Genomic DNA, 24,130 nt, shown 5'->3' on the forward strand with positions numbered 1-24,130 from the left:
TTGAGTTTTTAGGATATTTTTAGGGAGTGCCATTTAGAAGGGATGAAAGAAAAGGGAGCAGTAGAGACTGAGCTACTGTGTAGAACCAATAGCTTCAGCCAAACCTACTGAGTTCTAGAGTTAAAATGGACTGGCAGAATGTCGCGCCAAAATGCCTTGGCCTTTAAACTTTACCTCAATCACTCATTGATTGAGAGTTTTTCTAGGAAGGCATGGCTTAGAGCCAGGAAGTTTCCTGCAGCAGAAAAAATTCCCTGAAGGGGTTGTTAATACTCCTCATACCAGAACAACACTACTAATTGTTTCTTTAAAGGAGGATTTGCATAGCACCTCTATATATCCTTCAGAGTTCATGTTTATGCCACTCAGATACATTTCCTTACATATGTTGAGAGAGTAGCATCTCCAAGATTCCATTGCGCTTTCTTCCTGAAGGAAACTTAGAAGATCAATGTTAATGTGATAAACTACAGCCCTCACATCTCCAGCTGGTCCTGAGATCACACTTGATACTCATCATCTTTTTCCTCCATTTTTCATTATAGATAGTCTCACTCTCACACCTCAGCTAGTTCCTCTGCTGCATCTCCATGGCTTACCTGGTGGTGTGACCCAGACACTAATCACTGTGAGCTTTTTTAGCCCAGGGCTACTGCATTTACCCATTCATTATGACGACTGGGCAAGGAATGCCAAGAGGTGTCCAAATGAATAACATACATTGCTCCCTGCCCCACTGAGTCATAGCATGATGATCAGGTGACATGGGGAAGCTGAGCTAACTTCCATGGAATTACAGCATTACTGTATCCTTATAAGAAGGCATTACCTTAATTTTATCCAACTTGTTCCTTCCAGTTTCTTTCCTACCCCCTCTCATTCCATCTGGAATCTAGCCTCATATATTATTTCTTCTTTTTTATAACACCTTTGTTGCTCTTCCTTCTTATTCACCTACAAATATATTCAAATTCCGAAACAAATTAAAAGCCAAACACACAGCAGGGATGACAATAACAAATTTCTCTCAGTACTCCCTCACTTTCACGTTGCTTATCTATTTCTTTTTCTCTTTATTATAAACCTTTTGAAGGAATAGTGTATATGTTCTCCTATACTCCATTTACAATTGGCTTTTTTGACCCATTTGAATCTGGCCTCTCTAGTACCATTATCTCCTCATTCCAAGGTCAAAATTCTGACCTCCTAATTGCCAAAGATAGAAGTTAATGTGTGTCCTTCATACTGGACTCCGCATCACAGGACAGAACTGCCCATGCATTTTTGCCTTTTCCTTCATCTTAGTTTCTCTGACATTTCCTTTGTTCTCAGGCTAAACTTCTGAGGCTACGTTCTCCATCATCTTCCTAGGTACATTTTCTTTGTCTTTCTTCCGGGATGCCACCAATCTTCAAGGCTTTGTCTTCTGCCTTCTCTGTCCCTGCATTTACTGGCCAATTTTATCACTCATTTACAACCAGTTCTATTCCTAGATAACCCCAGACTACCTCTACATCTTACAATTTTTAAAATGTTTATTTATTTATTTTGAGAGAGAGAGAGAGGAAGAGAGAGAGAGAGAGGGAGAGAGATTGAGAGAAAGAGAGACAGAAATACACAAAATCCAGTTTCAGCTCAGAGTCCGACATGGGGCTCAATCCCACAAACAGTGAGATTATGACTTGAGCTGAAACGGAGTCAGATGCTTAAGCAACCGAGACACCCAGACACCGATACCTTGACATCTTAACTTCTCTCCTGCTGAAGGAAGTTCCAATTTCATGTGGTATAAACAATCCACTAAATTCTTTCAAATCATCTGGTGCCATTAAGATATCTACTCTCTTGTTTGAAAATGGTATTAAAGCCTTAAATATTGAAAGAATGACTGAGTGGTACTAACTTCTCTCTTTTTTTCACTTTTGTTGTCTCTGGGGTTGTTTATCTTGGAAACCTGTCTCTTGATTCACACCTTTCCTCCAATTCCCACAGTTATTGATCAGGGCCTATTCTATATTGACTGAGCTTATGTGGTTGAATCTGAGTGAGTTTCAATCAGGCCTACTCAGCCTTCGGCAATGGCTTTAGGACTCATTTTCTTCAGGCAGAGCTCAGGGTCAGCTCAGGTTTTGTGCTCAGTCTGGTAGAGTTTGTTTTGTTTTGTTTTGTTTGTTTTTATTGTTTGTTTTTCTTTTTATGCTTTTCTCTTCACGGTGAAGGTGAGCAGAACTTGAAGATTCTACATTTCTACCAAGGGGTGGAAAGAGGGTTGAGACAAACTGAAAAGCTGTCAGGTAAAGTGGGATGAATTTTGGCTAGGTATGTACTCTGGGAAATGAATTTTTCAGAGGCTACAATTGTTTTTCCTTGAGCACATGGAGTTAAAGAGAACTGGCAGTGTAGAATCAGATAGACACACATGACATCTGTAATCCAAACTGAGGACCTATTATGGCCAAATCATTCAGTTTCATCTACAATGTATAGAATATATTATACACACACACACATACACACACATACACACTATATATATATATATATATATATATATATATATATATATATGGAAACTATATATACTATAAATGAAAATGATATATATATATATATATATATATATATGGAAACTATATATACTATAAATGAAAATGAATATATATATATATATATATATATATATATATATATATATATATGAAATAGTATGTTGCTCCTTTTCACAAAAGATTTTAGTCCAGTGTTTAAAATATTGCTTTTATGGCTGCCTGGGTGGCTCAGTCAGTTAAGCATCAAACTCTTGATCTCATGGTTCCTGAGATTGAGCCCTGTGTTGGTCTGATCTCTGCACTGACAGTGTGGAGTCTGCTTGGGATTCTCTCTCTCTGCCCCACCTCCCCCACTCATGCTCAGTCTCTCTTTCAAAATAAATAAAAGACATTTAAAAAATCTTTAGGACATCTTTATCTCTTGGTATGCTGGTATAATTATTATAGTTAAAAAATAAAAATTTCAGCCATGAGTAAAATAATAATATGTAGTAAAGATAAAAAACTATGTTTATGAAATAATTTCAGAACCTTTGCAAACATTTATGGACCAGTGTTGCTGTGAGAGCAAAGGGCTGCTGTAGAATGCAGGGGTAAAGGGAAGTGATTCTCAGGATAACAATTCCTTCTTCCAGTGGCCAGAAAGCCTGGTAATCATGGGGTTCTCTGCTCATAGAACCTCACCTCTGCTATCTCTGGCTCACTGCATTTTAGGTCAATCAATTGCCAAATATGCATAGAACTCTTGGGACTGTCTACCAGGAGTGTGTGTGGGGGGGGGAGGGGCTGTAGCAATCACCAATGCACAGCATTTTACTGAATACTAACTAGAACTCTTTGAGGTAAACTTACTTGCAATTAAACAGAGGCTTGGAGGAGCTGATAATGATCGTGATGGTGATAATGGCTATGGCTGTCCCAGGTTGGGTTCTCTGAGACGGTGGTTAGTACATGAAGAGTTTATTAGGAAATTCCCTTTGGATCAACAACTGTGAGGGGATGGGGCAGGAGCATGATGAGCAGAGGTCACGGTGTGACAAAGTCTTATCCTATCTAGTCTGTCTCTTTTTGGGTGGAAATAACCAGGTCTGTACTTTGAGTAGTCATTGGAGGGGTGCCTTGTGGGAAGGTCATGCACTTGGGGAGGGGTCTCTTTGCAGAAGAGGAAATTCCTGAAGGCTGGCTTCAAATAGCACTGCCAGTAGCTAGGCAAGTAAGTGTTTCCTTGAAGAAGAACACAACCAGCTCATCTCTATGTCTACCACAATTTGGGAATTAAAATGTATAAGTACTTAAGAAGGATTAATGGATTTAATACTAATAGCAACCCAGTAAGGTAGGAACTCTTTTTTTTTTTTTTTTTTTTTTTTATCAGGTAAGGAAAATGAGGCTTATGAGGATAAGCAAACTGCCCTGGGTTGCACAGCAGAGAAGTGGTAGCATCCAGATTTGAACTCTGGTTACCTAAACTTGTTTTCCTGCAGTGCATCACCCACACAATGAGAGCTACAGGAAAGTACAGGGAATTGTTAATATCCTGAAAAAACAAACTCTCCAATTAGACATATAAGAATAACATCCTTGATAAACAAGAATGCAAAATATGGCATGTTGCAATATAAAAACAGCAGGGAATAGGAGTCAAATGATTTCAGTTTGAATCCACCATGGCAGACAGTGATGCTACATAATGGCACAAGTTGAACTTACATACTGCAGGGATTCAGAGGAACTCAGTGAGGACTGGAAGACCATGGAGGAAGGGGTATTAGGCTGGGCTTTAAGAGTGGTGCTGGGGAAGGAAGAGGAGGAGAAATGTTAATAGGAGAAACTGGTGAGAAGGTTTAGAGGTGGAGAAGGCACACTGGCTTTCTTAACCAAGGTCTTAGACATTCCAAATGCCATCTCATGAAATCACCTCACAGCCAACTAGGTAGGTGCTGTTGCCATCCTCCATTTTCACATAAGAAAACTGGGGCTCTGAGAGGTTATGAGATATGCCTTCTATTGATAACCTCTGTGGTGGAACAAGGATTTGAACCCAAATCTGGAGAATTCTAAATTCCCTGCTCTTACACTAGTGTCAGGCTAATGTGTGCTCCATATGTGTCCATAGCACATCTGTTAGGAAAAACAGCAGCAATCGTGAGGGGGGAGGTGAATCCAGTGTTTAGCTGGTGAGTCTCTCTTCTTGTTCAAGTAGCATTTCCATGGGTGTTTAGAGTCTGGACTGTTCGGACAGGGTCTGTGCAGAAGGGGGCCTTTCCTATTACCCATGTTTCCCCCTTCTCTAGTTTTATCCATCATTTGCTTCCCTGTGCTGGGCATTTCCTGGACTGAACCTTTTTTTCTCACATCCATGTGTATGTCTTGCCCTCTGGGCTCAGCACAGAAGGTTTATCTGCCAGCCTTGAGGCCTCCCTCATGCACACAACTGCTGTTTGCAGGGTGGGCACAGGCTTGATTCTGCAATTCCGAGCCAATATCCAATGCACAAAAAACTAAACTCAATTCCAAGTGTGTGAAGTTGGGGGCCAGTGGAGGGAGATTCCAGACACAGTTCAAGGCCCCCTTGAAACCTCGAGGGCCTACCTCTAATGTGTAGCTAGGACAGAGACAATATTCAAATGTAAAATAGACATAATAATGATAAAACCACCACAGCCACCATGTAGTAACCAGTAATAATATTGTAATGGTGATAGGAAAAAAACTAATATTTATGGACAACCTAGACCTCAGCATCCTTGTTGCCTCACATTTCCCTTCTTCTAGGTCAGAATAGTAGAACAAAAGGAAATAGGAAGAACATTCTAACAGCAAGTGCTGCCTGTCAGTATTGTAAGACCATCTGTGGTGCGTGACCATAGAAATACCCAAATGAAACCTGGTGACCACCAGCCAGGCATTGTATATAGGAGTTTCCAGCATTAACTTCAGTTTAACAAAGCTAAGCTAATGTCTAAGTCCCATCCCCAATCCAAAATTCTATGATACAGTGATTTCTTAAATGTCTATTTCCCAACCTGAAGCTGCTCTATCATGCCCTTGAGGACTTAAATGTGGGGTGGATAATGTCATGTCAGTTTCCATGTCTCGAGGTGCTGGGGCAGTATCAGATGTCAGCGCTGTAGGTCCACATTTATGGATACCTATGTGCTCTGTCAAGCAGCGCTGTTGTTCCAACAGATAAACCAGTCTCTGTGTTTGTTTCTCACCCACCTAGGGAAGTATGACTAATGGGAAGATAATGTTTTTGAGGTCAAAGTTGCTGAAGCCAAAAGCTACGTTGGTGGAGAACCCCTGTTTTAAAGTACACGTTGTATAAAATAAGGCAAAGACTGAAAAATCGAATGCAGTTAAGTGTCTGCTTGTGAATGGATCCAAATGATGTTTCCCCCAATCTTTGTCAGGGCCTTTCCTGAAAGGTGGACTGTCTTTCAAGTTGGAACAGTGCAACAGTGGTCTTAGCTAAAACAGTAGTTTTAAAGATGGATTTGCATACTGAAGGAGTAACTATAAAGAAATAAAGGACCATGTCCTTAATTTGGTGCCCTGTTCTATGACAAGTATAAGGATAACAGACAGGGTTTTCCTTTGGACCACAATTTTCCATTATCTCACACTATGGTCTAGACTTCAAATCTTTTCCTCAAGCTCTGAGTGGAAATCACTGATTAGGCAAACTGCTGATGTACGAGCAAAATTAGACTGTTTACCATGTGGGAGCTTGCTAATTGCAAGGAAACGTGAGTTCCCAGGCACACTCTCCTTTGTCTGTTAGATGCTGTCTTCACCATGACAGGGAAGTGTGTACAGTCAGGAAGAGCCCAGGCAGGGTGGGGTATGATAATTGGGCTAGTTTCTGTGCTTTGCTTTCCTATGATGAGATGATTCATCAAGAAGCCTCCTTGGCACTCCATTGTGCTGTGCTCTTATACATCCAGTTAAAAGTCAATGCCGCTATGAAAATGGATGTCCTGCAGAAAAATGGCACATTCATTCATTTAGCAAAGCTTTACTGAACACCTTCTTTTTGATAAGCATTGGGTTTGGTGCTGAGAATAGAGACAGACATGATTCTCACTAAATTAGCAAAGAGAAAGTGTCCTGTACTCAACTATGTCAAATGTATTGTAAGATTATAGTAAAGAAGGATAAAATTCTGAGGAGGTACAGAAGAGGAATGAGTTACTCATGCCTAGGAACTGGGGAAATGCCCAGACAAGGTAATATTTGAGCTGGGTCTTAAAGATGAGCTTTGGAATTTCGTTGGCAGAGGAGGGGTTTTGGATAGAAGAGGCATGATGGGCTAAAGCAGAGAGAGATGCAAATGTGAACATTATTGTGGAAGGATCCAGTGGTCCAGTGATGGTCATGGATATATAGGCTATTACATCTGAAAGTGGATTTGCAAATGATCTAGTTCAATAGCTTATTTTACAGTTGAGGAAACCACAGGCAGGAATGCTGGACTGACTTCTCCAAAGTCTGAAATTGATCTGCTCAGTTCCTTCCCACCAGCTCTCTGTGTACTTGCATCTACCATTCTTTGGATATATTTATGCAATGGATGGAGTTACTTACATCTTATATCAGTGTGCTTTGCACTGGCTTTGTCCCCTTGCCAAGTCTACAAATAGCATTCTCTTGGCTCTTCTACATTAAATACATCCACCAGTCCACCAATCAATCAGTCTATCTATCAAAAATGTATATAGAAACTACCAGTCCACCAATCAATCAGTCTATCTATCAAAAATGTGTATAGAAACTACCATGCCTGGAACTTTATACACTATTTGTTTATTTCTTCTGCTGTTTGGATCTACTTATTTCTTTGTGTTGCTTATCCTTAAAATGCATTTATTCTTGATTGATATAAGATGCGAATATCTGAATCTATACTTCAACATTTCAATGCACTGAGAAACATAGGTATTTCAGAGCCAAAAAGATGCTGGGATATAACTTGGTGTACTGTTTCTGTGTGTTCCAGTTTATTCATTTCCAAGAAAACTAGTTTTAAGGCCCCATTCCATCACCATTACTCTGAGTTAATTAAGATGAGAACAATGAGAATTCATTTCTGACAAACCCTTGCCACCTGCAGAAGAAAGTTGCCAATGCCCTATTCTGGAATCTGGGAGTTTGGTTGCCTGTAGCAGGCAGCACACGATTATTATGTGAGTCCCCTGATGCTTCTCTTCTGGACCCTCCCCTGTGTCCTCAACCTCACTCTCACCCAGCCTGGCCACAGTTACAAGGTTGTCCAGCTGTAGACCTGGTCTCTCTTCTCTGCAGACCTGCAGTGACATGGGCTTATTGCATACATAAAGATGTCAGAACAAATAACTACGTCTGGGAGCTGTCTGAATAACAGCCTGTGGAATAAAATGCACACGTTGTCGAAGCAATGGGGGAGGTTAGAAAGCAAGGATATCTTGACAGAAAGAGAAAAGTGTTGGAATTAATTCATAAACGTGTTGGATGGAAATTAGCAGATGAAGATTTGCAAAGGGAGTAGAGACAGTGGAAGAGAGAAAAGGGAAGCTAGACAGATGGAGAGGGGGAGGGAAACAGTGGAAAAGAGAGCAGAAGACACAGCTTTATTTCACGGTCTTGCTTTACCCTCAGCTGAAGCAGCCTGTGCTTTTACAGGGATCCCGCTTTGCCTTTTGTCTTGTGTTCCCCTCTTAACCTCCACCATCCTCCATCAGCACTCCTGTTCCTGGCCTTGTTCCAGCCTCCCACCTTCCCTCACAATTGTGCTTTTTGCACTCATGGGATTCCTGATTTCTTGATAAGGGGACTCTTAAGAGGCTAAAAGCATCAAACTTGTGGCTCAGGCATGGTAAGGAGGAAGGACTGGGGCTTTAGAGGAGCTCTTATCTCCTGACACTCGGGTCTGTACAGATCACCCACTCTGAGCCTCAGGTTTTCAACCTGTCAAATTAGGATTGTTGGCTAGCTGATGTAATTCTGTTACATGCCATTTATCTTAGAATCTGGTATGTTGTATGTATTCAATAAGTATCATTATCTCATCATCATCATTCCTATCATTAATAACAGCAATAAGAGTAGTAGATTCTAAATTTTCTCTCTAGTGTTTTATACCTAGTAGTTTAGTCTTTCTGATACAAGTCAAGAGGTCGAAGCTGTGTGTTTAAACTCTGTTTTAGAGCCAAAATGGACACATGCTTCCCTATTTCCATTCCTTAATTGATGGTTGGAGTTTTGCCACATAACAGTAAGTCTGTTGGATCATGTTCCATTCTGGATCATATACAGGCAATCACCCAGTTTCATTGAAGGAACAATTGAGATTACTACGTGTGATATAAGAAAAGACTGCGTTCATTTTTTCCCTCTATTAAAAGAGTTTGCCTTGAAGTATCTTCTCTTAATTTCCTCTCCACCTCCCCAGATTCAGGTAGCACTTCTGTACCTGTGCCTGCATATAGTCTCAATGTATGCAGATTCTGAGTTTTTCCCAAAGTAGATGCAGATACGTCCAGGCCACATGCACAATTATGCTTTTTACAAAGTTATTTTTCACCTCTCTCTGCTCCATTTTCTTCCTCTTTCTCTGTGGCTTCAGAGTCCTTGTTTCTCTACCACTCTGCCTTATGGCCTTTTCCTTCCACTTATGAAAGGGAACAACAATTTGCACTTTCCATAAAATCCACTCACACCAACATATGAACTCTTTTCAAGTGTCTTGTGATTGGAATTCCTTAAACTCTAATTGGGCTTTATTTTTTGAGAAAGAAGTCAGGCATTAGCTTGCCCAAAGTAAAACTATCTGGGGAGGGGTAGAGGTCACTTTTCCTCCCCTTCCTTTTCTATGACGTCCCTGAGAGAAAGCACATTTTAATCCTTTCAGTAGGGCTGCTTCAAAGGGCAATTGAGATGTGTAATGGTTAATTTTATGTGTCAACTTGGTTAGGCCACAGTATCCAGATATAGAGTCAAACATTATTCTAGATGTTTCCTTGAAGGTATTTTTTAGATGAGACTAACATTTAAGTCAGTAGATTTTGAGGAAAGAAGATCACCCTCCATAATATGCGTGGACTTCATCCAATTAGTTGAATACCTTAATAGAAGAAAACTGACCTCCCTTGAGAAACAGGGAATTCTACTAGGAGACAGCCTTCAGATTTGAACTGTAACATTAACTCTTCCCTGGGTCTCAAGCCTACTGGCCTACCCCACACACTTTGGACTTGTCAGCTTCCATAATCACATAAATTAATCCTTAACACACACACACACACACACACACACACACACAGAAGGACAGAGAGAGGGAGAAGTAACATATATGCAAAATTCTACTGTGTCTGTTTCTCTGGAGAACTCTGACTCATACAAGATGCCTGGACCTGTCCTCTCTCTCCCCTGTAATTCTCCTTTCTTTCCTTGTCTTCTGCTTTTGTTTTGCCACTTCCTTTCCCTTTATCTTTCCGAAGACTTCTTGACCCCTGGAGGAGGGAAAGTCAAACACTGATTTTGTCCTCTCCCTTCTCAGGAAGGGAAAGACTTCTTGCCACCACAGGCAATTTACAGCCCCATGATCCAGGGAGGTTTTTTGTTGTTGTTGTTGGTTGTCTTCCCCCCCACCATGTCTCAGTATTTGTGACACTGAATTCATCTAGTGAGGTAACCCGGAGCTAGGAGCTAGAACAACTGGGATGAGATGAGACAGAATTTTCAGGATTACAGTCAGCAAAATTTTGGTGCTAAGTTAAGAGGTGGGTGGGGGAGCATTCCTGGTGATAAAAAAGAGGTGGTTTGTAGACAAATCCTAGATATTTCTGAGGCGGTGGTGATGATGCTTACAGCCCAACAGAATTTTAGAGACTATTTCGGCCAATGCACCACAGCCTTTTTTGGCCAAAAATCACAATAAAAATACATTTTAAAATGTCACTATACCACAAGTGCACACCCGAGAGCCTGAGAACTCATACAAGTAAGTGAATAAAGTCTGCACTCTGTGATGTCATAATACTTTATGAGAGGCTTACTCATTATGCTAAGTGACCATATATCACAGTGATTATGTAAATCACAAGCTATGCTTCTGATTAATATGGTTATGTTTTATTAATTAGGATATTCATATCTGAAGCCCATCCACCTAACTTGTTAACCATGTCATACAGCAACTCTTTTCCTCCCATGAAGAGCTTCTCACAATATAAATAATAGTATGGTCCAGCATCAGTCATATATGGGCACAGAGCATATAATTCTAATTCTTTTTCTTCACCTCAAGCTAAACTGCTATCAGTAAAATCACATCCAATGTCTAAATGAGGATAAATATATTCAACTATGTATTATTTGGTGTGTGACTCTTGAATAGCTATGATACCTGTGAGATTTCAGAGTAAGGGCTGGAGACACATGACTATTCTTTATTATTTATTAAATAAATATTTATTGAAAATCTGCTATATCCCAACAATATTGTTATGGGCACTGGTGACAGGCCAGGGAACCATGGGGGGGGGGCAGGAAAAGATTTAGCATTTTCTACTTAGAGTTTCTAGAAATCACTAGGAGTAATCTTTCTTCTCTATGTATCAGTTTTTTAACCAAATAATACCTTCCTAATACAGGTGTTAAAATAATTATATGAAATTGTGAGGTATATATTCTGGTGTGATGATGATGATGATGATGATGATGATGATGATTATAATGATGAGGAAATCCACTGTCAGTTTTTAAGTGTTGGTTGGTTGGGCAGTTGGGGAACCCGGGTGGCTCAGTTGGTTGAGTACCCGACTATTGATTTCAGTTCAGGTCTTGCTCCCAGGGTTGTGGAACTGAGCCCAGCATTGGGCTCTGCACTGAGCATGGAGCCTGTTTAACATTCTCTCTCTCTCTCTCTCTCTCTCTCTCTCTCTCTCTCTCTCTCTCTCTCTCTTGTTCCTGCTCCCTCTCTCCAAATAAAAATATAATAAAAAATAAAATGAATGCTGGTTGGTTGGTTGGTCTGTCCCTGAGTGGGTCCAGACATGGAACTTCTAAACTGAAACAATTAATCCTAACACATTTATTAATCATTAGCCATGTTACAAGATGCTGTGATTAGCACAGGCGGGTCTATGGCACCTCCAGGGAACTCTGACTTCAGACACTACATATCAATATTCAAGTCTCTCATGCTGAAGTGAAATAAAACAAAACACAGCACTAATCCCTTCCAGACCCATATCTCTGTCTAGTTAGAGCTGCACTTTTTTTTTTTTTTTCTTTTCATTCACTCAGAGGTGATCTTGAAAGCCTGGCCACATCTGCTTTCTGCACTACTCGTATTCCATCCCACCTAAGTTCAGCACCTAACTTCCACAACCCTGCCAGAGAAACTGCTTGTGCCAATGTCTCCAGCATCTTCCACTGTGCAGGACCAAAAGCCTGATTGTCCATCCTTCGCTAACCTGAATTCTCTAGCATCTGACACTGTTAAACAATCCCTTCTTCCTGATTAGCCTCCGCCTTGATTTCTATGCAGCTATCAATCCCTGATTTTCCTTCTGTTTTTTAGTTACTCATCAGACTCCTTCATGGGTTCTTCTGCTCACTCCTTAAATGTTTGCATTGCCCAGAATCCACACTAATGCTATATTCCTTCTAACTCCACTGCCCTTGTTGACTGACTTTATTCTTACCCAGGGCTTCAGCTCCCACTTTTACAGAGGTGATTCCAAAATCTGTAACTGTAAACATTGTCTCTTTCTCAAGCTCAGAACCTAAATATCCTCATGCCAACAGAAATCTTTACTTGGATATTTCACTGGCAGTTTCCATTCGGCATTTATCATTGGTCACCCTCCACTCAGTATCAACTCCTCTTGCTGTTTCTCTGATTGGTAACATTATCTGCTCTGCTGCCAACATCAGAAGCCAAGTGGCAGCCTGAACCCTAAAACTTCAGCCTATAGGAGTGAATTTAGGGCTCACTTCCTTTGATCAGCTTTCTGACACCCCAAATCCAGTTTAGATGGTCCAACTCTGAGATACTGAGGCATCCTTGCATACTGTTACTTTAAATCTTATATTGTACTTCAAAATCTGATTTATTTGCCTTACTAGGCTATAAACTCCCTGGGGGTAGGTAATATATCATATTGTTAGTATCCCCAGGCCCAGTAAAGTGCCCAGATATTCAATTAATATTGGTCAAAGAACCCCCAAAACCAAAACCACAACAATGAATGATTGAATGAACTGGTCAACAAAATAAACAATATAAAACAAATTGGCCAATGTGATAAGATTGTGATAATATAAATGCACAAGTTCTAGTTCCTCTCTAAGAACAAGAGAGAGCAGTTTCGTTTTAGCCCAGGTGAAGTAGCATCCTGCTTATTGATACTTACAATGTGTCCAGACCTCTGCTAGGTATTTCATGTAAAACTTGTTCAATTCTTCAAAGAAAGAAAATAATGTTAATGTTGCCCAAATAACCATTGAGGAAACTTGGCCCCAGAGAACTCTGGCCCATTGCCCAAGGCCCCAGCTTCTCCGTGGCAGGTCCAGATTTAAAGCCAGACAGATTGATCCCTCTCTCCTTCACACCTTGGTTCCCTGAGTGGAATGATCCATTTCCCACCCATTACAGTGGAAGCATGAGTGAGACCTGGGAGGAGAAAGACTGTAATAACTCCTATTGAGCTTTTAAAAATTCATTTTATGGTTTGTAGTTCTCACTATAATGTTTTTTGTTATTTGATTTCTAGAATTATATGTTATTTGATTTCTAGAACTCATTACTATTAAGTAATGAGGCTTTGGAAATTGGTCCCTTTAAAGGAGTTTCCATTTTTTCTAGAAGGAGGTACTTTAATGTGGTTGATGCTTTGCGATGTCCCACCCTTGGCGAGTTTGGGGGCCAGGGAAGAAATGAGAGCATAGCAAAGAGAGTCCCTGGTGGGGATGGGGTTGGACCCTCTGCTGTCCACCTCACTGACTTTCTACAGATTATGTATAGTGGACATCAGTTCTCTCATGCAGCAAATATTTGATATTTACTCTGTCCCAAGCTCTAGTCCACAGTAGAGGAATCAGGGATGACAAGACAGATATCCTGCTCTCACGGACCTTGCGTTTCTAATGGAGAAAGATAATTAAATGCATGTGCACATATGCCACACACACACACAAACACACACATACATTTTAAAAAAAAGAGAGTAAGATAAGGAGGATGATACATAGACCGGATTCTACAGCTATCTTTAGATCACTCTCTATGTGTTGGGGAACACCTCACCTATATATTTTTACAATGCAAATATTGTGTGCCTTATGTTTTCCTGTTGGCTTTGTTTATTTTAGTTTTTTGCTGCTGTTTTTGTTCATTCCTTGGGCTATTTTTGTTGTCTTACTTGTTTTGGTTTGGTTTGGTTTGGTCAGTTTTAATAATTTTGGCATAGAGAAGGGGACTTGAATGCTCACTGTCACTGATAGCTGCCATCAGGCCGGGCACTATAATAGGAGCTTTCACGTGTATCATCTGTCTTAATTCTCACAGCAACCCTTTGAAGAAGCTCTTATTAACCCTGTTTACAGATGAAAAGATAAAATCACAGTGGAGACAAGTAATATGCCCAAGATCACAGAGCTCATAATTGGCAGAGCTGGGATGTGAAGCATGAATTTTAATTCATGCCCAATATTGGTTCTTTTTACCAGCTCAAGCAGATGAGCCCTGTATTAGAAAGGATGTGAAATGGTCTATGATGAAAGAAGAACAGATTAAGATTCAAGTGACCTAAAGTCTGGCCTCAAGTCAGCAGCTGACCAGGAAAACCGTTTGACTTATATTTGCTTCATTTGCAGAAGTTCAAAGAGACAACTGGAAGTGAAGTTCCCCATTCCCACCTAGCAATGATCACATAGGTAGCTATTATATGGAAACTGCTTTAGGTTTTACAGAGTTCACTACTTGTGTCTCATTCATAGTATTGTGTTCTGGCATCTGTTTCTATTTCTTGGAACTTCCTTGACCCTAGAAACTGAAGGCCCAGTCAGTTCTTACCTCTCTGATCACTAGCAAACATTTCTAGTTTACTACACCTCCAGGTCCTGAGGACCTTGAGAGAGCCACCTTCTATAGGCTAAGTTACAAAGCCTCCTTGATCGTTCCACCCCACTGGGTCCTTACTGATTTAGGTAGGTTTCTGTAATATAAATAAGCATCATGCATGGGCTTCTTACTTTATGTTTATTCCTAATGCACACACAGAGCAGCTGGGTACAATTTTTTCTCAGATAAACACAAGCTGTAAGTTTTCTTTATTTATGAATAACACACAGTTTGAAATTGCTTTTACAACTGGATACAAATTTCATTAGGCAAATTCAGATATTTCTGTTGGATCCAGAATTCCCCCAAAGTCATCCTTTCCTAGGCAGCTTCTCCACGGTAAAATAAAACCTTATTAATAACCACTTTTGATCTGTAAGTGATCTTTTGGTGACTTCTAATTCTAAACTGGCTCTTCTTTGAAATCATAGAAATACCTATCCTGTTTCCCATATTACACACACACACACACACACACACACACACACACACGACCTTCAAACAAGTGGGAATTTGCCTGTTCTGCACCCTACAGCTTATCTGTCCACATAACCACTTCAGGGAAGAAACTTGTGCATGGGGAGAATTAGGCACTTTGTATAGGTAATAAGAACTAACATTTATATTGAGTGCTTACTGAGTGCCAGACAGGATGCTGATGACATTACATGCAGTATTTCATTTTAACACTCACAAATACTGTATGTACTCAATATTATCATTGTCTCTACTTATAGATGGGAAACTGAGGATTAGCAAAGTTAAGAAAATTATAAAAAGTCACACAGAAGTATGTATTTAGAGGTAGGATTCAGACAGACTCCAGTGTCCCTGTTCTAGTCTTACTACACTTTAAAACAGAGGCTTTCTTTCAATTGACCTAGATCATGGTAGACACATGACTTAAATTTGGGCCATTTGACTCTTATTAAGGGGAAGTTAGCAGCATGTTTTCAAAAATGGACTGATAACTTCATGGCCTCATTCTGAGTCAATCTTAAAATCTACTCTCAAGAGTTCAAATGTAGCTGAGGAGAGGAAATAAACTAAGAGACAAATTGAAATCCATGGGATTGCTTAGATTCTGAAGCTTAAGATAAGGGGGGCTGTTTCTAATGTACAAACAAAGGCAGAGGGGTTCCTAGATCTGGGATAAGGGTTCCATGGATAACATGCCCCCCCAAAAGAATTTTACCACATCTTTTAAAATAGTAAGCTTGGAAGCAGGTTTCCTATGAGATGCTAGTGTTGTCCTCAGTCCTGTATAGTAAGCTTCAGACTCTTTTCTCCCACTGTCGACCTCATATCTCCATCTGACGGTCTCAAGGAGCTTTCTATTCACTCTTTCAACTCCTGATTCTCAAAATCTATTCCTTCTGGAAACATCCCCTTCACAGGAAATTGTACCACCCAATATCCAGTTACCAACCAAAACTTAGAAGTCATCCTCAAACCCTGTTTCTTTCTCAATCCCAAAACCCAAACTCTCAGAAAGTCCTAAATGCTGTTCATCCAAGATATACTCTCCTTACATTTTCATTTTTATTATTTTTTAAAATTTTTTAATGTTTATTTTTGAGAGAGAGAGAGAGAGAGAGAGAGAGAGAAAGAGAGAGAGAGAGAGATTGAGAGAACATGAGCTGAGGGTGGGCAGAAAGACAGGGAGATACAGAATCTAAAGCAGGATCCAGGCTCTCAGCTGTCAGCACAGAACCTAATGTGGGGCTCAAACTCACGAGCTGTGAGATCATGACCTGAGCTTAAGTCAGATGCTTAACTGACTGAGCCACCCAGGTGCCCCACATTTCCATTTTTTCCGTCATCATTGCTACCATCATTATTTCCTTCCTGTTCTAATCTTGAAAATCTCCCTGCTTCCATTCTGTACCCTTGCAAACCATTCTCTACATGACAACCACATTTCAAAACTATCATTCATTTCATGTCACCTCTCTGCTTTAAGTTTTCCGAAGTGACTGCACTGCATTGGATCTACCTCTGTCTTTTCTATTGTAAATCACCATGAATATCAAGATGTCTGTAGATCTGAATCAAATCTCTAGTTTGGACATGGGACATTTATAATCTTTCACTCATGTCTTTCTACATGTCACAAGTTGTTATCACAGGAAAGTGGTAGTTATATTGTATAATCATAATTTATGGTTACGAAATGCATCCAAAGTGCTGAGTTCTTTCGTGATGTGCTACCCATATTGTCTCATTAATTGTCACCTTGTATTAATCATGTTTTTAGTATTTTCTGTATTTTATGATGCCTTGACATCTGGGAGGCTTGCTAATACTGGATAAACTGCCCTTTCTAGGGTTAGCTAATTCCTAGAAGCAAGCAACTTGCCTTCAGCATGTCTTTTATAGGCAAACCAATCAAGTATGAGCCCATACCCCAAACCACCTTTTTTTTATTCAACTGTTACACACCAATATATTTCCTCTGCCCTAACTCACCTCAGGAACACTAGATACCACCATTGTAGCCCAGAGTCTGCCAAAATTACTCGAACAATCTGATCCTAAGCTTGCTCAAACTCACCAACCCTGCCTCACCCACTCCTTCTCATGGAGACTGCAGCTGAGGCTCTGGGCTTTTGCTTTCTCTTCTCTTGACTTTTCTCTTCTTGACCCACCCTAGTGCTTTCGTTCGTGGCTCTGCACGTCCTCTCCTTGGGAATGATAAGAAATAAATAAATTCTTTCAAGGAAGCTGTCTCCATGTCTATCAGCATACTAGATCTCAAAACAAAATCTTGGGGAAATTTCAAGACATCCCCACCCCCATAAGATAGGTATTAATAGGTACCAGTCACACAGCTGGAGGCTTGAGGAATCAGTATTCAAAGAGACAGTCCAAATTCAGAACAAACACTCTTAGTACTCTTAATCTGTCCTCATACAATTTGTCTTCATGTATGTGGATATATATCCAAGAGGGGTTTAATTGGGAGTCTCCCCATCATGGTACTCAAGCAAACATTTCCTAGAGAACCCCCAATATAAACCACTGTAGTGCTTGTTCATTGTGAACCTCACCTCTGTTTTCTTTCCCATTCCAAATTGGTTGGGCTTCCTACTCTATAATTGGAATACAGGCCCCTAGCAATGCCTTACACATGAGTGAAGTCTCCCCTACAAAACTGCAGACTGGCAAAGATTAACATAAGGATTAGGTCACTGCAGTCATTTCTCTGATTCACTAGCTCTTGAATTCAGCCATTTATTCACCCACAAATATTGAAGTTGGGAAGCCAGCTTACAGAAGAGAGCAAACACAATAAGCCCTGTTCTCTAGAACTCCAGATACCCATAGTTGGGGAAAGCCAGCCCAGCAAAACACAGATACTTATCCCTTCCTTAAAAGAAATATTTATTACATATTATTAAGAATATATATGGGGCACCTGAGTAGCTCAGTGGGCGTGGCCGACTTCAGCTAATGTCATGATCTCACAGTTTGTGGATCTGAGCCTCCTGTTAGACTCTGTGCTGACAGCTCAGAGCCTGGAGCCTGCTTAGGATTCTGTGTCTCCCTCTCTCTGCCCCTCCCCTACTCACACTCAGTCTCTCTCTCTCTCTCTCTCTCGAAATAAATAAACATTAAAATATTTTTTAATAAAAAAAAATAAAAAAAAAGAATATATAATGTCTTGCTTCAACTTATCTCTGCTGCTCTTCTTTTCTTGTCCCTTCTGTTCTTTTCCCAGCTGGACTTGTTCCCCAACAACTTTTCCCACTTCAAACAATCCTTCATAGATTAAGTTAGCATTTAGCAACAGCCCCATTTGCATTTCCTGAGAATCACTAGGACCAGACCTACAGGTGCATTAGTAGGAAATGCCATCTGAGCCCACTACAACCAAGTGGCAAGTGCTGACCCAACCCCATGCCACCATCCCCCAGGGTTCGAGATACAAAGTATGTAATTGAAGAAAATCATAAGCACAGTCTTATGTTCTCAGCTTTACTCAGGTTAAAGCACTGAAAAAAGGCTTTACAGTCTGGTGATAACGGATAAGAGCATCTCAGAGTTTAGAGGATTTCATATAATGTGTATACAGAAAACCCAGGTACACTCAAATCTTAAGGAAAGATGTATGCCATTAAAACTGGCAGGTGGTTCCAGAGTAAGTAGTTTGGCTGCTTTTTGAGGCCTGAGCCTCTCTTCTGGGCATCTTTTCTCCTCCCAACGTTGTAGCCCAAGAAATCAGGATGAGTGTCCTGCCTAACTCCTGCCTTCATTAATATCTCCTCTCTGGAAAGGAGACGGTATGTGTTTTTTACTATATTAAAAGATATAAAGCATACATAGCAACACTGGTGATACATATTCTTTTTTCCTGAGGTGTAATGCTCTCATTAAAAACTTTAAGCCTAAGAATGTATGTGGGCTCCCATTTTACAAGGGAGGATAGGGCAGTATTTATTTGTGTTCAGTCCCTCATAACCAAGAGCAGGTATGATGTCTTTGTATCCTTAAACAGCTAAAGTAATGAACAAGACTTTAAAGCTTATTTTTGAATTAAATTCCATTGTTCAGAGCCCTGCTTAATTTAACAAAAAGATGTGAGAAAGAATAAAGAAAATGCACATAGCAACCATTAAATTATTATATAGAGTATAGGCTATGCTTCTGTCAGGTATGAAGTGGCTTCTGCCAGGAGCGACAAGAAAAGTGACAGGAGAGGCCCAAAGAAAGCCTGAGCACTCTGGTTTAGAACTGAACTAAATTAATCTAAGCCCCAAAGAAACTGATAAGTTGGCATTTAGGATAGCCTATCCACCAAGTCCCCTCCCAATAGCATTATGGGGCCAATTCATGTTGAGAGCATAAAGCCATAGAGTTTCTGAAAATCAACTCTAATACTTTTTAGGATCTCCATGTGTTTTTCCTATCTCTTACTTTTTTTTTTTTTTTTTTTTTTTTACAATAAAATACTTGAATAATACGCATGGAGTAGGTTGTGGACCATTCTGTATGTTGTACAGTAAGAAGAAATTCAGAATTGCCAGTTTGGGAGACAGAGTCTGGAGCCAGGCGTAGCTCAGAGGTGGGTCATCTGAGCAGAGAGTGTACTTCATCTTTTTACAAAAGCTTCGGGGAGCTCTGCCATAGTACTGTATGCAGCTTGGCGGGGTGGCAAACAGCGACAGTGGCGAACACGCACACACCAGTTTAGCTACCTCCTAGGAAATGATGTTCAGTTCTCCAGGGCAGGGTCTGCCAACTTCTGCTTGAGCACGGGGAGGGAAGGTGCGAGCATCAATTTTTCATTTGCTGCTCCCCCCTGCCCCCCCGCTACTGAACTCTCTCTTCCCTCACTCCCCTCCCCTGCCCCCCCCCCCCCACTCCGCCCCTTGCAGGAGAAGCCACCGAGAGGGGCGCGGCATCCTCTCGGCTAGCTTGGGTGTCAGGGGAGAGGGAAGCCAGCTGCTGCACCTGCCTCCCGCCGCTCCGCGATACAGCCCGTGTGGGCGCGGCAGGGGTTAAGGTGGGCGCCCGCGCCCCGAGCCCCGCGCCTCGCGCCCACCCGCCGGCATGAGCGCGCAGTCCGCCCGCTCGCTCGGCGCCGGCCCAGGAGAAAGTGGCGGTCAGTGATGGAGCTGCTGCCATGACAACCCAGGCGGTCGGGGCCCGCGCGCTTCTGGACTGCTCCCGGGAGGAAGGCGGCGCGGAGGCCGGGGGCGGCCTCTGAGCGTGGCGCCCGCGCGTCCCCGCGTCCCGTGCCACGTCCCCGGAGGAGGCGGGGGCGCCGTCCGCCAGCTCCCCGTGCGCCGGGAGCCTGCGCCGGGCGGCGCTCCGCGGGCTGGCGACGCGGGCCGGGCTGGCCACCAGTCGCCGCCCCGGCTGCGGTGGAGGACGCCCACGGCACCGACGGATCCTCGGGCTGAGACGGCCGCCGGTCCCCGCGCTGGAACTTTTTGCCGCCTTTGGGTTCCAGATTCGAGACTCGGGCTGGTCTATAAATACATCTATACATGTGTGTGAGCTAATAAAACATTTTCTCCTCTCCTTGAAGCGGCAGCTTTTAGGACATCTCTTTTATGTCAGAGACACTTGCCTTGCTTCTTTGGGTTATAAACTTTTGATGCCAGACCTCTGCAGAACGTGCCCAACTGAATCTTAAAGTAGCATCTTGAAGAGAGAGGCAGAGAAAGAGCAATCTGTGACCTTCATCCCTGCACCTTCCTTCTTCCTCTCCCTTCCCGGCTGCCTCCCTCTTCCCCAGGGGAGCGTCAAGAAAGCTCTTTTTGGATGCAGGAGGGGGCATCTGGTTCTGCTAGGCTGGAAAGCTGAGGCAGGATTTGAGGAAGAATCATTAGACTCCGGAGAGCCTGGACTCGTTTCTCCTCCTTCCCCCTCTCTGCTTCTGGCTTGCTCCATCCCCTTTCCGTCTCCCCACACCACCGCCTGAGACCCGCTGGTGTGCGGGGCGGGGGACAAGGACCGTGCCTCTGCTGGAGTTCTGGGAAGTTGTGGCTGTCGAGGATGGGGGTCTGTGGGTACCTGTTCCTGCCCTGGAAGTGCCTCGTGGTCGTGTCTCTCAGGCTGCTGTTCCTTGTACCCACAGGAGTGCCCGTGCGCAGCGGAGATGCCACCTTCCCCAAAGCTATGGACAACGTGACGGTCCGGCAGGGGGAGAGCGCCACCCTCAGGTAGGGAGATGTACTTCAGCGGGGGACTGAGCCCCTTGGATGTGAGGATGTGGGTAGGGGCCAGCCAGACAGGGAGAAAGAGAGAGAGGGAGCATAGGTTTGGGTGGGGAATTGGGCGTGTGAAGGGCCTTTCTGCAGCCCCAAGAGTTGCCCACTTGAAGACTGTGCCTGCCAACACCTATTTTCCTGGACACGTTTGTCATTTGTTCTGGCTTTTCTGGTCCAGGATGGGATCCAGGACAGTGAGGTCGGTTCTTGGGACTCCATGTATCTATGGGGCAATGACATGGCTAGATTCACTTTTGCCCTGGCACCAAGGTGAGAACGTGAGAGCCCTGCCAATTGCAGTAGTGGGGGTTAGTCTAAGATCACTGAGAGCTTTGGTGGCTCTCTCACAGACCAGAAGGTATGTGACAAAGCAAGATAGTTTTCCGGATGGGATGGCTTGCTCCTACCAGAGAGATACCAAAATGTCAGGCTCTGGAATTGCCAGTGCTGGGCCATGGCCCTTTATGAGTCTGCTCAAGATGCATCCATCCATGTCAACCGTGTGTGGTGCTCCTGGGACCCCTATTATAAATTATGAGGGCAGTTTTATCTTTGCAGGCTATGGCCAAGGAGCAGAAACGTGTAGCTTTTATGCAACGACATCACTCCTGTGCGAAAAGCACAATAGAAAGCTTTTTGTTTTACCTTAATGAGTTACAGAGAATCACTTACATGCTCCAGGCAGAGGGGTGGAGATTCTTGGAATATGAACCTTTGGGGACTGGGCCCGCTGCAGCAGAGACTTTAATAAAAATGCAGCCACCACTTTCCACCAGCTCAGCAGATATCATCTTTTATCCCTTTAATGAGGCAGTTCTGGTCCTGGGAGACAGATTCAGGGACGTCCCAGCTTAACTCTGGCTCACAGTGTACACAGGCTGAATGTGTTTGCCCTGTCTATGACTTTGATGGTTATGGTGAAAATAAAACATGCTGTCCCAGATTCTGCAGCTGAGAAGTCTGGCTTCTCCAAGGAACAACTGGGGATGGGGCTTCCTTCTTGTTCCTTTGGCTTTCCTGGTTGAACTCTTTCTGTTTCTGGACAAGCTGCTCCCTGGGTAAAGAAAGAAGAGACCTCTTGGGACACTGGCTATTCTTCCCTCAACTCCAGGTTAAGGTTGGATTCTTGCCACTTTGGGAGATTCTTAGCTGCATCTTCTTTTGAGGAAGAGAACAGGCTTTGCAGTCCTGTCTCCTGGTGCCCTGGGGGCCCTGGAAGAAGAGAGAAAAAGGGAGGCTAGGGAAAGACTCCCCTCCCTAACAGCAGGAGGGGAAACCCTTCAAGCCATGTGGGCACTCCTCAGCCTGTCCCAGACTAGAGTGCAATGTCTGATTCAGTGTCCCAAGAAGTTTCAGGAGCCGAATCCCTAAGAATTAACTTGTGGGATACACATTTGCAACACACCTGTCGACTCAAAGATAAGAATGGTACGTGGGCTACAACACGCATTAACCATGGAAATGTTGGTAAATGTTAGCAGATGTGAGGGGATGTCGATGCTGCCACCCACCTGTCTTTATCTTCTAATCTAGTATTGGGAGCAAAGAGGCATAGCACCAAATAAGGCCTTCTTACTGAATCTTCCAAATCTTCTGTCCCTTTCCTGCCCCTGAAAGTTAACGCAGAAACTTAAAAAAACTCCAGCTTTCTGCTTTCTGGGATGCAGTAGGACTATTCCACCAGCAGAGGGCCAGCTTTGCTCTACCTTTTTTTTTTTTTTTTATTTTTTTTTTATTAGCTGCTGGCCTGGTTTCCTGATCTTCAATTCAAATGTTCAGCAGCTGGGCTCCGTAATGGGAATGGGAATAAAAACGGGAAAAGCTGAATAGTTGCTTTTTGTGCTTTGTGGAGGAAAAAAAAAAAAAAAAAAACCTTACATGTGCGAGTATAACTGTTATCTGTTACCTGATTGCATGCTTTAGTTTTTAAAAAGTAAATACGGCTTGTGTTGATTTTGCCTCTCCTTCTCTGTATAATTTGCTCTGAAATAGAGATTCAGCACATTGTCCACATTGTAATCTCTTTATATTCTCTTCCTTTTGCCTCTTGTGTTCTTCTCTCTTATTACTTTAATCTTCATTTTTATCAGGTGACTCCAAATTACATGCTTTTGCCTATAATGTGTTCTCTTCTCCCTTTTTTGTCTTCATCATTTAATTTTTATTAATTTCTGATTTTTTAAGGTTTTGATTTCACTCCTGTCAGAATGTTTCTTAAAACAACATACAAATCTCCTGAAGTTTTCTGGGGGTCCCAATCCCTCTCCAAATTTGTGTGCACTTCTGCTTTATTGGCTAACAGCTGGGTGCCCACGTCAATGGAAAATTTATTTGTCAGTACTCAGAGGGGGAGTCCTGGCTTCTAGTCTCAGGAAGTCCTTAGCCTCAACTCCAGATAAATGTATCATGTTTTATTTTGTGTTGTATTTTTCTCTTAAAAAATTGTAAGTATGGTCACACTTCAGTCTCCTTAAAGATGTTCCCTTGGGAATGCAGGGTTTGGACATTTAGCGTTCTGAATGCATCAAATATGCAAGAGTTATTGAAAAAAAATCGAATGATTCCCAGGCCTGTCAGCCAGACAAAGTCTTTTCGTATGTGGCTGCCCTGGATCAAAATATCCAAAGTCTCTATAAATCTTGAATGAAGTCACATAGGAGGCTAAAGACCTAGTAGAAAAGCAAAGGAGTGGGGAAAACTGGGTCCCTGTTTGAATTTTCCAATGAGAAATAGCAAGGCTCAGAGAAGGATGA

General features: G+C 42.2%; 1 protein-coding gene across 12 annotated transcripts in view; it reads left to right on the forward strand.

The window, feature by feature from the left end:
- OPCML (opioid binding protein/cell adhesion molecule like) overlaps nucleotides 1-24,130 on the forward strand; it is a 1,065,414-nt gene that overhangs the window by 540,005 nt on the left and 501,279 nt on the right. For 7 of the 12 annotated variants that reach the window (XM_053900245.1, XM_053900248.1, XM_053900246.1 and 4 more), the window contains exon 1: nucleotides 20,660-21,329. In XM_053900245.1, the coding sequence (XP_053756220.1) occupies nucleotides 21,163-21,329 (167 nt within the window). In that variant the 5' untranslated portion in view covers nucleotides 20,660-21,162. The other 5 variants (XM_053900247.1, XM_053900249.1, XM_019421450.2 and 2 more) reach the window with 2 other exon arrangements.

Source organism: Panthera pardus, unplaced genomic scaffold (assembly GCF_024362965.1).
Source record: "Panthera pardus isolate Hobbes unplaced genomic scaffold, ASM2436296v1 HiC_scaffold_12, whole genome shotgun sequence".
NCBI lineage: Eukaryota > Metazoa > Chordata > Mammalia > Carnivora > Felidae > Panthera > Panthera pardus.